The 14,347-nt window shown below is 51.3% G+C and overlaps 1 protein-coding gene across 1 annotated transcript in view; it reads left to right on the plus strand.

Moving 5' to 3' along the window:
* Positions 1-14,347, plus strand: part of LOC111151534 (RAB11 family interacting protein 4) — a 111,246-nt gene that overhangs the window by 31,034 nt on the left and 65,865 nt on the right. Inside the window, exons 2-3 of the mRNA XM_022509591.1 lie at positions 5,273-5,360; positions 6,704-6,792. Of these exons, the coding sequence (XP_022365299.1) occupies positions 5,273-5,360; positions 6,704-6,792 (177 nt within the window). The remainder of the gene's footprint in view (positions 1-5,272; positions 5,361-6,703; positions 6,793-14,347) is intronic.

Consider the following 14,347-nt stretch of genomic DNA (forward strand, 5'->3'; position numbering starts at 1 on the left):
TTAGCAGAAATGATAATAACGATTGGTAAAGACCATGATCTTTGGAACCAAGTTGCCTATGTTCAGATCCCAACCCTGCCTCTCGCTAGCTGTGGGACCATTACCCTGAGTGACTTCAGTTTTCTCATCTGGACAATGGGAACAATAATAATATCTGCTTCTGAACTGGTCATGAGGATTCAATAAATTCATGTGAACAGAGGGCTCCGAAAGGGCCTGACACAAAGGAGAGTCACCAAGCATTTGCCGGATTGGGAACAGTAATTGTCCCCATCTATTAGGCACCCACCTGCCAACTGGGGCTCATTTCCCTTGTTCAGATGAGGCAGTTGAGGTCTCTGAGAGGCAAATGGCTCGCTTGAGCCTGTGTGGCTGGCAGATCTGGAAATGAGGGAGGCGTGGGTGTCTGGGCACCGGCTCAGGGAGCATCTGGCTGGTGATCCATCAGACAGCGGCGGTGGGGAGGCTCTTAACACTGCCTGGTCTGTGCTCGGAGAGATGGGATGCAGGGGGAACGAGCAGGGGCGGGGAAGAATCAGCCCAGAGAGAAAGGCAACAGAAATAGCAGGGGAAGCCTGGTCATTGAGTGGCCCCAAAATGGAAAGCTCAATATTTTACTGCTGGGGAAATGACCTGTTTCCCTGGCAGCCGGCCCCACAGCCCGGCCGTGGGTGTTTCAGTGACAGCACAGCTCCTGCAGGGTCCTGACAGGCCCCGGGATGCCCTTCTCCTCCCGAAGAGAGCCCAGCGGAGGCCCCCAGGCAGCCCAGCCACGGGTGATGGGTGCAGCACGTTGGGAGGCACGTTGGGTGGCCTGCGGCTTCACTGTGAAGACCACATGTGGGGGCCTATTTGTTGTACTTGCTGTGGGATCTTGAGCAAGTCCTTGCCCTGTCTGGGACCTGGCTTCCCTGTCTGGGACCTGGCTTCCCTGGATGTAGGATGAAGGCCGGGGGGCATTGGCAAAATGTCATCTGGTGTCCAGGAAGGTTGAGACGCTTGGCCATCAGGGTGAGGGGTCCCCAGCCACAGCAGGTAAAGATGCTCTAATACGTGGAGGGTGGGGGAATGAGACAACACCCCAGCAGGAAACCCTGGGAGAGCAGTAGACTAAGAAGCAGGTCCTCTGGGGCCAGTGGGACCTGGGCTCAAGGAAGAGTCAACTCCGCCGTGACTGTCTAAACGTCCAGCCTCTGTGAGCCTCAGTCTCCCCAGCTGTAGAATGGGAGACTGTGACTGTAGCTACCGATCCTGTTGGGAGGACTAGGTGCTGTAGATTCTGCCAAGCCCTCCATGAACCCAGCAGGAGTTAGGAAGCTCCATGGAAGCTCTGTTCTTATTTATTCAGGGACTTCTGGAACCTACAGCGACCGTGTTTATTCATATAATTGCTATTTTTGTTAGGGCAATATTACAGTGGTCCCCTGTGCCTTCTAAAGGACCGTGCGGCTGTTCACATGGCCTGTCCCGCACACTCTGAGTCCCGTGGCGGGGTCGGGGTTGGGGGTTGGTTCAGGGACTTTGCAGCGGCCCTCAGGACCTCCTCTATCTGCCTGTCACCAAACACCCCTGCACCTGTGCTCCAGGTCTTCCCTGGAGATGGGGGGGGGGGGTGCTGGACGGCCTGACCCCACCAGTGTCTTCCACCCCAAGGGGTGACAGACACCCAGCCTACCTGCCGCCCCTCCGGTGGACCTGAGGCTGGGGCGCCACATGGGCCACTCAACTGGGTGACGACACCACCCTTGACTGTCTCAGAGATAATCAAGGCATAGCCCCCGACCTTGGAGAGGACTGTAGGGGGGAGGGTGCCAGGAGGCTGGGAGGTACCGTGCACGTGTTCACGCAGTCCCCACGGTGCTGGTGGCAAGAGGACAGGGGTAGAGGGGGTGGGACTCCGGCTGGGCGTAGGGGAGAGGGCGGGCCTCAGGTGGCGCCTGCGCATTGCTCTTCGGAGAAGCCGCTTTCAGGCTGTGTTGACGGTAGGGGACGGGGGCAGCTGCAGTGCCCAGGAGGCTCTGGCCGAGGTGGGAGCTGGCAGAAAGCCACCCTCTTTCTTCCCTGGAATTCCAAGGTCCCAGTGGGTACCAGGTTCAGGGGGTCACAGAGAGCCGGGGTATAGGCTCTGCCCACCTGTCATCCCTAGACTCACACCCGCGTGGAAGGGGCAGGGTCAGTGGGAATAAAGGTCCAAGTGCAGGGCCACCAAGCTCAAGGAGGGGGTAGAGACGCTTGTGCAGAGTCCCTTCTTGCTCGCTGCTCACCTTCCAGAGCCAGCTGGGCACATGCCCATCATGCCAGGCCACTGGCGGTGACCAGGGCTTCAGACCCCGGCTGCAGCTGCCACCACTGGAAACATGTCCTGTGGGCATGCGGGAGACACGGTTCTTAACGAGTGGATGAGACCCCAGCATGGCCTGGGCTTTGGAGCCTGTGGTGGGTAGGGTGGGCGCGAGGGCATCTGCCAGGGCAGTGTTAACAATACGGACGGGAAGAGTAAACTGCAGACGGCACCCTAGTTTCCACGGTGCCCCAACATCCTCCATCTGCAACCCATCCCCAAAGGGGTCTGAGAAAGAGCTCGTCCTTGCCCTGCGATGCTTTACACATTGCTGGGGGTTCCTGGGAGGAGAGGGAAGGTGCCTGACGACAAGCGTACAACCGTGCGCGCACATGCGCACCTGTGTGCCTGTGTGACCACGGGTGCAGTCAGCCATCAGCCCCCAACAGAGTGCCCCGCATACAGGAGGCGTCCACTGAAGGAACGAATGCTTGTGTGTGTGCTATGAGGGGCGGGGGCGGCGAGGAAGATTGCCACTAAGTTACAGGGTAATTCTGGAAGAAAGATCGAGAAGCTGACTTTCAGGTGCTGGGCTGTGGGCGCAGGGAGCAGAAGGGGACCAGTTCCTTAGGAAAGATAGTTCTTAAGAAATTGGCCATTGCCAAAAATTAGGAAAACATACCCAGAGCTCCTGAGTTTGAAGTCAGTGGCTCTGGTTGAAGACTAAATTAAGACATCTTTACAGAGAACAATTTGGCAACTGTTATCAAAAGCCTTTAAAATTTAGAGGATTTGTAGAACCATTCATATTCAGTTTTTCAACAAATACTTGTAAAGCTTCTACTATGTGCCAGTCATGGTGGGTGCTACCATGTACACAGTGGTGATCAAAACAGACATCCTTGGGGGCCTGGGTGGCTCAGTCGGCTAAGTGGCTGCCTTCAACTCAGGTCATGATCCCAGGGTCCTGGGATGGAGCCCCGAGCGTCAGGGTCCCTGCTCAGTGGGGAGTCTGCTTCCTCTGCCTCTGCCCCTCCCCCAACTCCTGCTCTCCCTCACTTGCTCTCTCTCAAATAAAAAAAAAATCTTAAAAAGAAAAAAAAAACCCAGATATATAATCCTTGCCCTCAGGGAGCTTACTTTCTAGGGGGAAGATACAAATTAATATAATTATCACATCAAGTATAATTACAAATTGCAGCAAATGGTTTGAAGGAAAAGTATAGGGTGCTACAAGACAGGGTAAGAACAGGGTGCACCCTAATTAGATGGGAGTGGCAAGGACAGACTTGTCTCAGGGAGAAATATTTAATACAGGTACAAACAGTGACCTGAAGGATGAATCAAGGTCAGGTGATGAATGGGGATGGGGAGAGGACGAGTATTTGAGATCACATATAGTGTGTCCAAAGGCCCTAAGGCAGAACAGAGATTGTTTTGCTTGAGGAGTTGACTAAAGGCTGGTGTGGCTAGAATACAGTGAGGGACAGAAAGAGGAGATGGGGCTGGAGGGGCCAGATCATATAGGGTCTTGTAGGCCACATTACCGAGTTTTGATTTTACCCTAAGGGTAGTGGATAGTCATTGGAAGGTTCTAAACAGAGGAAGCGATGACATGATCCACTTGGAGCGGAGAATGAGTCGGAGGGGCTGAAAAGTGGAAGAGGGCAGATGAATCGGGAGACCTCAGCAGCCAGGAAGGGAGATGTTGATGTCGGTGACCAGCAGGATCCCAGGGACGATGTGGGAAAGAAGGTGACTCGAGGACGTGGTGTTTGAGTACGGATTGGATGTGCATGAGAGGGAATGGTCCAGGTGATGCCAAAGAACTACATGGCAGGCAGGAAAGGGAGGAGTGGGCCATTTCAGTGAGTGGTCATGGAAGAGGGGCGAGTCCTTGGGGTGGGTAGGGGAGAAAGTAATGAGAAAGTCAAGGATCTGAGAAGCCAGAGGGGCGACCGGTCATCCACACGGCTGTAGAAGCCCCCAAAATCAATTATAACGACAAGAGGGAAAACAAAAATTGCCCAACTATTCAGGGTGGTTAGGTAAATGAGGGTTTATCCACTGGGCAGCGGATCTGACAACCGCTAAAAATACGGGTGGTACCTTGGGGCAGTATGGAAAGGTGTCTGATAAATGTTGAGTGGGAGAGAACATTCCAGATATCAAGAATGGCTGACTCCTTTGGGCTAAAAAGCCTTACTACAAACTTTAATTTTTTTAACATTTAATTGAACAAAGAACAGAAAAGTGCACCAGCCACAAGCAGAAGGCTCTGTGGGTTTCAATGTGTGGCCAGCACCCAGATCGATCGATAGAAACACCCTTGGTATCCCCCCCACCGCCCTCTACAAACTTCCACCAATGTAGCCACAGTCTGGACCATAATTGGTTTTGCCTTCAATCTTATTTGATTTGTCATTTAAAATTTTTAAAGAATGTATACAAATGTGACATAATTATTTCCTCCTTGTAGATAGAGGGGAATTTGACCAAGGGTCTCTCAGAACTACCAAAAAAAAAAAAAAAGTGGTTAAATCTATGTGTTTTAAAGCAAAGGAAAGGGGGAAACAGCGGGGTTTGATTCATTCTCTTTTCTGGAGTTTCCACAGGAGCTTGTACTATTTTCGTAGGAAAGAAACCACTAAGTGGGAAACAGCAGGGTTTGATTCCTTTCTCCAGAGTCTCTTCGATGAGCGTGTACTATTTTTGTAGGACAGAAACCACTAGGTTAAAAAATATCAGAGCACTGACTTTCCATGAGCCCAGCTCTGTCGGGAGGCTCCCCGTGCTATCTGTGGACCTCAGCAGAATCAAGTGACCCCGCCGCTGTCTGGGGCTTGGTACTGACCCCAGCATGCAGGTGGGGGCCTAGAAGAGGACCTCTGGTGTCCCTCCCAACCAGCCTCCCCAGTCAGCCTCACCCCAGCTCCATGAGCATCTCAGGGTCGGGGGAACCTCACACTTGTCCCTCCTTCCCTCTCACAGGTGGAAAAACTTGTGAAATACCTGGATCCCAACGACCTGGGGAGAATCAACTTCAAGGACTTTTGCCGAGGGGTGTTCGCCATGAAAGGTGAGAGCTTCATGGGAGGGAGTCTCTCAGGCTCCTGTCCAGCTGCAGAGGCTGGCCTGACTGCGGTTTCAGCTGGGGCTCCTCCCAGCAGTGCTGAGGAGAAGGATCCGGGGCTCCTGCAGCTGCCGCAGCCATGCAGGGGCCGTGGGAGGGTCTCTGAACCAGTGGGACGGTCACTTCCACCCTTCCCGTCGTCTGTCCCACAGAGAAAGGCTCCCGATTGCTTTCCTTCCTCCTTGCACCCTCCTCCAGGTCACCTCCCTCCAGGATGACCAAACCGTGGGCAGAGCCAGACACCCATTTTCTCTTCTTTTTCCTTTGTTTCCTCCCCTCTCTTCCCCCCCCCCCGCCCCAGTCCCTTCCTACCTCCCAGCTCTCCCCCTTGAAGGGGCAATATACCATCCCTCTCTTTTCCCCAGTTCAGAGGCAGTTGTGAGAGAACCCCAGGCATCAGAGGCCACTCATGGCCACTCTTACCACTAAACTGCTTGTCTGGAGAAAGTGGCTGAGGTCGCCAGACAGGTGGGCTGTGTCCTCTTTGGAGCTTTCCTGCCACCTGGGAAGGAAGCCATGTTTTCCTGTCAGAATGATCCATTCTCTGTGGGGGAAGCTAGGGTTCTTGGAGGGTAGGAAGGAGGCAGGAATGACTTCCTTGAAAGTGGGGTGTGATGCGAAGGGAGCTGAGAGGTTGGGAGGGGCTGCACACGGCCCCCTTAAGGTCTTCTGAATAGAACTGGCTGGAGGACCACCACCAACCCCACCAGTGTGTGTATACACCAGTCGCTTTGCAGGTTTGACTGCCTTTATCTGAAAAGATACTGGGGCATTTGCTCAGAAACAGTGGAGGGACGCCACCTGTGTAACCGAGTCAGCAGGAGGTAGTGTCATCCTGAGGGTGACCCTCTCCTAGATGTCCTGGAGTTGGCAGGGCCGTTGAGGGCCCCAGGCTCAGGGGAATGTGTGCCTTTGGCATTTCTGTGAGCCAGGCAGGGAGTATTGCCTTATAGCCCTTCCTCCAGGAAGGCCTCCTTGATTCTCTTTGCACCTGACCTGCCTTCTGCATTTGGGACTCTCTCTTTCATGTGTTCTCTGTTGGGGTTAATCCCTGTGGGAGAATGCCTGGAGGGAGGGACCTGTCTCTGTCCCCCCCCCCCCCCCCCCGCCCCGTGGAGTCCTGGCCCAGCTCCTCCATGGCCCAGTGTTCCATCTCTGCCTTGGAAGGATCAGCCGGTCTCTTGGAGGCTTGGGCCCTGTGCCTCCCCGACAGCCCTTCTTTCCCAAGGCCCAGGAACCAGAAGCAGAGCTGCTGAGGCCCTGAGCCTGCGCTGTCTGTCTATCCACAGGGTGTGAGGAACTGCTGAAGGATGTGTTGTCGGTGGAGAGCGCGGGGTCGCTGCCCTGCACGCCGGAGATCTCAGACTGTGTGGAGCAGGTAAGGGGGCGGAGGCCCAGGGGAGGAAAGGGGAGGAGGAGCCTCCGGAGGGCCCGTCTTGCCCTTTCTGATCTTCCTGCCTTTGCTCTACTTTGTTGTGTCTCGAAGACTGTTTAAGTTCAAAGTCAAGAAGTAGCTTTCGGAACCTGAGAAATGAAGCCCCTTGGGAAGCCACAGCAAAGAGGGTAGGGACCAGGAGTCCTCCCAGAGCACCTTTATTCCCCACCCTTGGGTTCCAAGGGGAAACTGAGTCCCAAACAGGGAAAGTGACAGACTTGAGGTCAATGGCAGACGGGACAACAATTTTTCTCTTTTCCCCTGTGTCGCAACCCACAGAGACAACTGACCCCTGAGTGGTTTTCCCCCAGACAGACTGCCAGTTCTCAAGCACTAGCCAGGGGCCTAGCAGTTCCTTCCGCTGAGTACCAGAGTTAGGGCAGACCCCGGGCTGAAGGACGCAGCCCCACAGGATCGCCCCATGGAGGGGCAGCCACAGATGGGGGTCCCAGGCTCTCCGCACCTGCACTGGCTGAGCACAAATGTGGGGATTCCCACAAAGCCCCTCAGGTTCCGGAACTCACTGGAACAGCTCCCAGAACTCAGGAGCACACTGTGTTTGGGATAATTAGTTGATTATAAAGGACACGACCCAGGAACAGCCAACTGGGAAAGACACGAAGGGCAAAGCATGGGGGTGGGCGGTGCAGAGACCCCATGCCCTCCCCACCCCCGCCGCCTTCCCAGCACACCAGCACACTCAACAACCAGGAGCCTTCCAAACTTCAATAACCCCATAGGCGGCCCCTCTTGCCTCCCAAGGTGGGGTTGTGGGTGAGCTGGACGTTTCCACCTTCTAGTCTTTCTGGTGACCAGACCCATCTTGAAGCTCTCTAGGGGCCCCACTGGTTCACCTCTTTAGTATGAACTCAGGTGCGTTGGGGAAGGGCTCCTCATGCATGACAAAAGACACTCCCATCACTCAGGAAGTTTCGGGAGCTTTAGGAACTCTGTGCTAGGAAGTGGGACAAACACCACTGTCTCCGGGGCTCTTTTTCCTTTATCTTCACCTAATGGTTATTCTTTTTACTATAAAACTTTGAATTCTTTTTCCAAACACACGTGGCTACATCCTACAGATGGACACAGGTTAGGGTGATCGTGTTGACAGTCACCAAGGACCCTCTGGGCAGGACACCCTGGAGCTGGAGGAGGATTATCTTGGTTTCCCATCCGGGTCAGCTCAAAAAACCTTTTCTCTGCCTCCTGTTGGTGTCTTGTCTGGACCCTCCAAACATAAGTATTTTCTGCGGAGGAAGGAGGTCCAGGACCCCAGAGGTCACTTTGGCTGGGTGGTGGGGTCGGGGTTGGCACTGGATCAGTGGGAGTCCTCACAGAGGACCACAATGCTGGTGGGGGGGTTGGGCAGCAAAATGGTGTTGGAGAAGCCCAGGCTCAAAGGCAGCAGAGGCCAGAGCCAGGCCCCAAGTCCTGGGGACAGGACCTCCCACACAGAGACCAGGCGCCTGGCCCCCAGGGACGAGTGATGAGAGCTAGACTCCAGGCCTGCCTCACAGGCCAGTGGATGTGAGGTGAATATGCATTTGGGCCCAACTAATGGGACGGCGGCCAGGATCAGGGCAGAAGGCTCTCCACATGGGACAAACACTGAGCATCCCCAGTTTTTCAAGTGGGCCCTTGTGGACTGCTGAGCAGGAAGGCCGTGGGGTCACTCAGGGCTGGGTCCATACCCCACTGGGGCCCCTGACTAGGTATGCAAACCAGACACACTGCCTCTGGCACTCCTTTGGGCCTCAGTTTCCTTAGCTGTAAAATGGGGCTGGCCATGCCTCTCTAGGGGGCCTGTGGAAATCAGTGAGAAAATACTAATTTTCTAATCAGCTAATACATGAGGCCTCCCTTCCTCCCCGTGCTGTGTCGTAGTGGTTAGAATGAGAGTGCTGTGCTCATTCTACTTTACCCTTGGATACCGGCATTTCATAAGTCTGTCAAAAAAGAGGGCTGCCCACGAGGAGCTGGAGGGCAGAGTAGAGCGGGCCAGCCCCCGCCCCGTCCCCCGTGCCAGTGTTGCCCGAGCAGGTCCTGTTCCTGCAGCACGAGGCTGCTCTCTTGGCCCCCATGTGTGGCCGTCCATGCTTCTGCAAGAAACGGTAAAAATAGACCCAGAAGCCTTGGGCTCCAGGATGCTGCTTTGCTTTTGGCTCAATGCTGTTTTCCAAAATACAAAATCTGGAGGTTTGAGGAAGCAGGAAGAACATGCCAGTTGAACCTCAGCCCCCACCCCCCGGTGTCCCTTGTTTTCTCTCTTGGGACCTTCCTGCAGATGTGTCTTCATTTCCCTTTGTTGCAGCCCCTCTGGGGTGAGCGCATCATGCCATCCATGTAGGTTACTTTGAGGTGTCTCCGTTGGCTGGAGCCTGGGGAGGGGGCAACTGATCGCTGGATGCACTAGGCAGCCTTGTTCTGGGGCATTCCAACCAGGCAGCTCAGTGGACCTGGGCTCTGTTCCTTATGATGGGCTCCCTAGTGATGGGAGCTGGGAGGAGCAGGGGTTAGGGAGGAGGACAGGTCAAAAGCCAGCCGGCAGGGCCTGTGGGCTCCTGCAGGACCCCAGGCCTCCGTGATGGCAATGAATCCCCTTCCTGGCTCAGCCTTCTGGAATGTGCAGCTCTGGGCTCCATTGGGCTGACCACCCACAGCTCCTCAGGTTGGGGGAGATGAGGGGGCCAGCCTGGGCAGGTCTTAACCCTAAAGACTGGGTCCTCAGCACCCTGCGGTGTCCCATCTGTCCCCTAGGGGTCAGCTTGAGACCGACCAGAACCTGGATCACTCAGGCTTCCAAAGTGCTAACCAGAGACAAAAATAAATGCCGGGGTGGTTTGGGAACCCTATGGGGAGGACACAATGATGGGACAGCAGGAGCTCCCCCTCCTCTCCTCAGAGTGTAGGGGTCTGGATGGGGGAAAGGGTGTAGGCAGGTGGAGAGCACCTCCCACCCAACAGGGTGGTGAAATGAAAGCAGAGCCCACAGACGCTGTAAGAGCCTGGGCCCTTGGTCATTCTCCCTCGTGGGCTGATTAATAGGGAACCCCATAAAATGAATGGGACATCCAGCTGCCTGCTCCTCCTATGAAACTGCCGCGTCAGTGAATGATGTCACCAGCCAGTCCGTCCCCAAGCGAGGAAGTCATTCTTGACGCCCCCACAGCCAGCTAGCCTCGAATCCCCTGAGGCCCATTCACCCCCTTTTCCTTCTTCCACTGCTGCCTACAGCTCGCCTCGCTGCCCCCAGCCTTCTCCTCTCCAGACCCTTAGCCCGGTGCCTCAGCATCTTCCTAAGGAACTGCTCCGTCTCTCCCTTCTGTGACCCCTCATCACCAGTGGGATAAACTCAGTTTGCACCTGCTTCTCCAGCCTCATCTCTCAGCACCCCGAGATTGGTGACACCCAGCTGTTCCTTATTTTATGTAAAGGCCAAGTTCTCTCTTGCCTCCCAGACGTTGCACAAGTTTTGTCTTTCTCCTCGGATATCCTCCCACGCACTATCCCTGGGCTAACTTCTACTCATTGCTAAGACTCACACCTCCTCTAGGAGGCCTCCCCTGGTTCGCTCTGCCCCAGCCTGTCTCCCCTCTCCCCAGCCTGGAGGAGAACCTGCACTGAGCCTCCTTGAGGCCCTGGGCCTTAACCTCAGCCTCCACGATGGTTCCAAGTCCCCTCCCCAGGGACACCGTTTTCACCCTGTGGTGGCAGGGCTCGCTTGAACTGACCTTGTCTCTACATCGAACACATCCTTATTCATGGTGCATAGAGCGTTTCTCTAAGTATTTCCAGGATTAGAAATCTGAAAATGCTGATTCAAAGGGTATGCAGGCTTTTTTTTTTTTTAATAGATGTGTCCAAATTTTTCTTCTAAAAAGGTGATACCGATGTATCGCCCAACAGCATGTGGGCCTGCCCATCACCAAGCCTTAGCTTTCTCCTTTGGGGAGTTACCGGTTCATAGTCTCTGCTCATTTTCCTTTAGGTGGTTTGTCTTTTCCTTATTGATTTATAAGACATTTATATATATTCTGAATGTTAATCCTTATGTATTTTGCTTGTATTTTAGTCTTGTTTTTGGCGTCTTTTATGGTATAGAATTTTAAAATTCTTAAGTAATCATTACCCATCCTTTCATACCATTTTCATTTGATGCTTCTCTATCTCAAGGCTATAAACATATCCCCCTATATGGTTTATTTTTTTCCCCCAGTACTTTTAGACAAAAGATGTTATTCTTAGCTCTTTGGTCCCCTGTGGCATATTTTTGGTTTTGCTGAGGATGAGCATTTGATGAGGATCTGGTATTATTTTCCAAATGTTGCCAGGGGTTTAAGCCCCTCCTGTCAGATAATCCCACTTTCCCCACTCACTTGGGATTTCACCCCCTTCTCGTATGCTAAATTTCCTTATAAACATGGTTTCTTTCTGGACTGTGATCTGTTCCATCAGTCTATCTTTCTGTTTATTTCTGAGCCCAAACTAGTCTCAGCTACCATTCATTGCTTCATAGTTTGATATCTGCTAGAGACAATCTCCTTCAACCTTCTTCACTTAAAAACGATTTTTGTTTTTATGCTTACACATTTTCTCTTCCAGAATACCTTTTTTGTTTTATTTATTTATTTTAAAATTTTATTTATTCATTTACTTGACAGAGAGAGACACAATGAGAGAGGGAACACAAGCAGGGGGAGTGGGAGAAGGAGAAGCAGGCTTCCTGCAGGCCAGGGAGCTCGATGTGGGGCTCGATCGCAGGACCCTGGGATTGTGACCTGAGCCGAAGGCAGACGCTCAACAACTGAGCCACCCAGGTGCCCCCTTTTTTTGTTTTAAAAAAAGATTTTACTTATTTATTTGTCAGAGAGAGGGAGATCATAAGCAGGCAGAGAGGCAGGCATAGGGAGAGGGAGAAGGAGGCTTCCCGTCAAGGAGGGAGCCCAACACGGGACTCGATCCCAGGACCCCGGGATCATGACCTGAGCTGAAGGCAGACGCTTAACCAGCTGAGCCACCCAGGCATGCCCAGAACACTCTTTCTTGTCAAAATCTGTTAAAAACCCTGCTAGAGAATTTGTTTGAAATGTGGTCATCGACTGAAGAGAATTGGCTTCTTTATAATATGGAATTCTCTCTTCCAGGGACTTTAGTATATCTATGTTTAGTCTGGCTTTCTTTTGTGCCCTTCAGAAAAATATTACGATCTTCTCAAATAGGTTCTGCACCTTTCTGCGTAGGTGACTATATTTTAGAGTCTACTGCTGTTGTTACTGCTGTAGACTCTTTGTGCCCATGACAGTTCCCCATTGGCTATGGCTAGTGTGTAGGACACCTTTTGATTTTTGGTGTTGATCATGTCATAACAACCTTACTAAATCCCCTCATTAGTTCTAATAGCTCACTTACATACTCTTTCTCAACCTTACGCTATCTAATAAAATAGCTATAGTACTTTTCTGCGTAAGTTTAAATAGCTACGTAATATTTCATCACATGAAGACAACCAAATTTATCAGTTCCTTATTGTTGGGCATATATATATACACACCTATATTAACCTAACTGGGGGGATTAACAAAGGCAGTGTCATCTTCATTCTGGTAGCTAAACAGTTCCCCATAGGAGCAAACACTGCTTTAGAGTAAGTCTGAGGTTGGCAGACTACAGTTCCTGTGGGCCCAATCTAGCAGGCTGTTTTTGTAAATAAAGTTTTATTAGAACACATTCATCCCCATTTGCTCACCTCTTGTCTGGGGTTCTTTGACATTACAGTGGCAGAGTTTAGTGGCTGCCACAGAACTGTATGGCCCACAAAACCTAAAATATTTAGTATCTGCCCTCTACTGAAAAAGTCTGCCAGCCTTTGGGATAAAATCTGGTAAGTGAAACTATTTTTTTTTTAAGATTTATTTATTTATTTGAGAGAGAGAGAGGCACACACGTGAGCACACGAGCCAGGGGAGGCGCAGAGGGAGAAAGAGAGAGAATTGCCGGCAGACTTCCCGCTGCTGGAGCCCAGTGCAGGGCTTGATCCCATGACCCCAAGATCATGACCTGAGCCGAGATCAAGAGTTGGACACTTAAGAGACTGTGCCACCCAGGTGCCCCAGAGTGGAAACTATTTTATCAAAAGGGTGCTAATCTTAAAATTTCCAATACTTCGGCTGAATTCCTTTCCAGAAGAGTTGTTTCCTTTACCCTCCCATCAGGATTGTGGCAGAGTCCAACTACCCTCTTGAAACAGGATATTAACTGTTTTCTCAAATCTTTCTAATTTGAGAGGCTAAAAAGATTAGGATTGCTCTTTTGAATTAAAATACCCTTAAGGGGTGCCTGGGTGGCTCAGTGGGTTAAGCCTCTGCCTTCGACTGGGGGTCATGATCTCAGGGTCCTGGGATCAAGCCCCACATCGGGCTCTCTGCTCATTAGGGAGCCTGCTTCCTCCTCTCTCTCTCTGCCTGCCTCTCTGCCTTCTTGTGATCTCTCTCTGTCAAATAAATAAATAAAATCTTAATAAAATAAAATACACTTGAACTTGGGGCATCTGGCTGGCTCAGTTGGTATAGCATGTGACTTCTGATCTTGGGTTTGTGAGTACAAGCCCCACATTGGGTGTAGAGATTACTTAAAAATGATAGCTAAATAAACAAACAAACAAATAAAATGCAGTTGAACTTCTTCAGTTACATTTATTGGAGTTCTTTGTAAATTAATTTCTTGCCCACATTCTCCACCGTACTTTCTATATATGTACTCATTTTTTTTAAAGATTTTATTTATTTATTTGACAGACAGAAACTACAAGTAGGCAGAGAGGCAGGCAGAGGGAGAGGAGGAAGCAGGCTCCCTGCTGAGCAGGGAGCCCGATGTGGGACTCGATCCCAGGACTCCGGGATCATGACCTGAGCTGAAGGCAGAGGCTTTAACCCACTGAGCCATCCAGGCGCCCCTATATGTACTCATTTTCATTGATTTATAAAAACTAGAAATGTTACATTTTTGGATATACATTACAAATATTCTTTCAGCTTGTCGTTTGTTTTTAACTTTGTTTATGACAACGGATTTGCACTTCTTTTATAGCTAACTCATCCGTCTTTTCCATTATAGCTTTGGCTTCTTGTGTGATGCTTAGAAAGGCTTTCCTACCCAAGATCGTGGAACTATTCTATTTTAAATATTTTATTTATCTATTTATTTATTTATTTATTTATTAGAGAGAGGTGTGAGGTGGCAAGGGAGAGGGAGAGGGAGAGAGAAAATCTCTAGCGGACTCTCTGCTTAGCGTGGAGCCTGACTTGGGGCTCAATCTCATGACCCTGAGATCATGACCTGAGCTGAAATCAAGAGTTGGATGCCTTACCAACTGAGCCACCCAGGGGTCCCTATTCTATTTTATTTTTACTTCATGTGTTTGTTTTTTTGTTTTGTTTTGTTTTTGTTTTTGTTTTAGAGAGAGCTTTTTTTTTTTAAGATTTTATTTATTTATTTGTCA

The sequence above is a fragment of the Enhydra lutris genome, unplaced genomic scaffold (genome assembly GCF_002288905.1).
Source record: "Enhydra lutris kenyoni isolate GAN:26980312 unplaced genomic scaffold, ASM228890v2 scaffoldscaffold26, whole genome shotgun sequence".
NCBI lineage: Eukaryota > Metazoa > Chordata > Mammalia > Carnivora > Mustelidae > Enhydra > Enhydra lutris.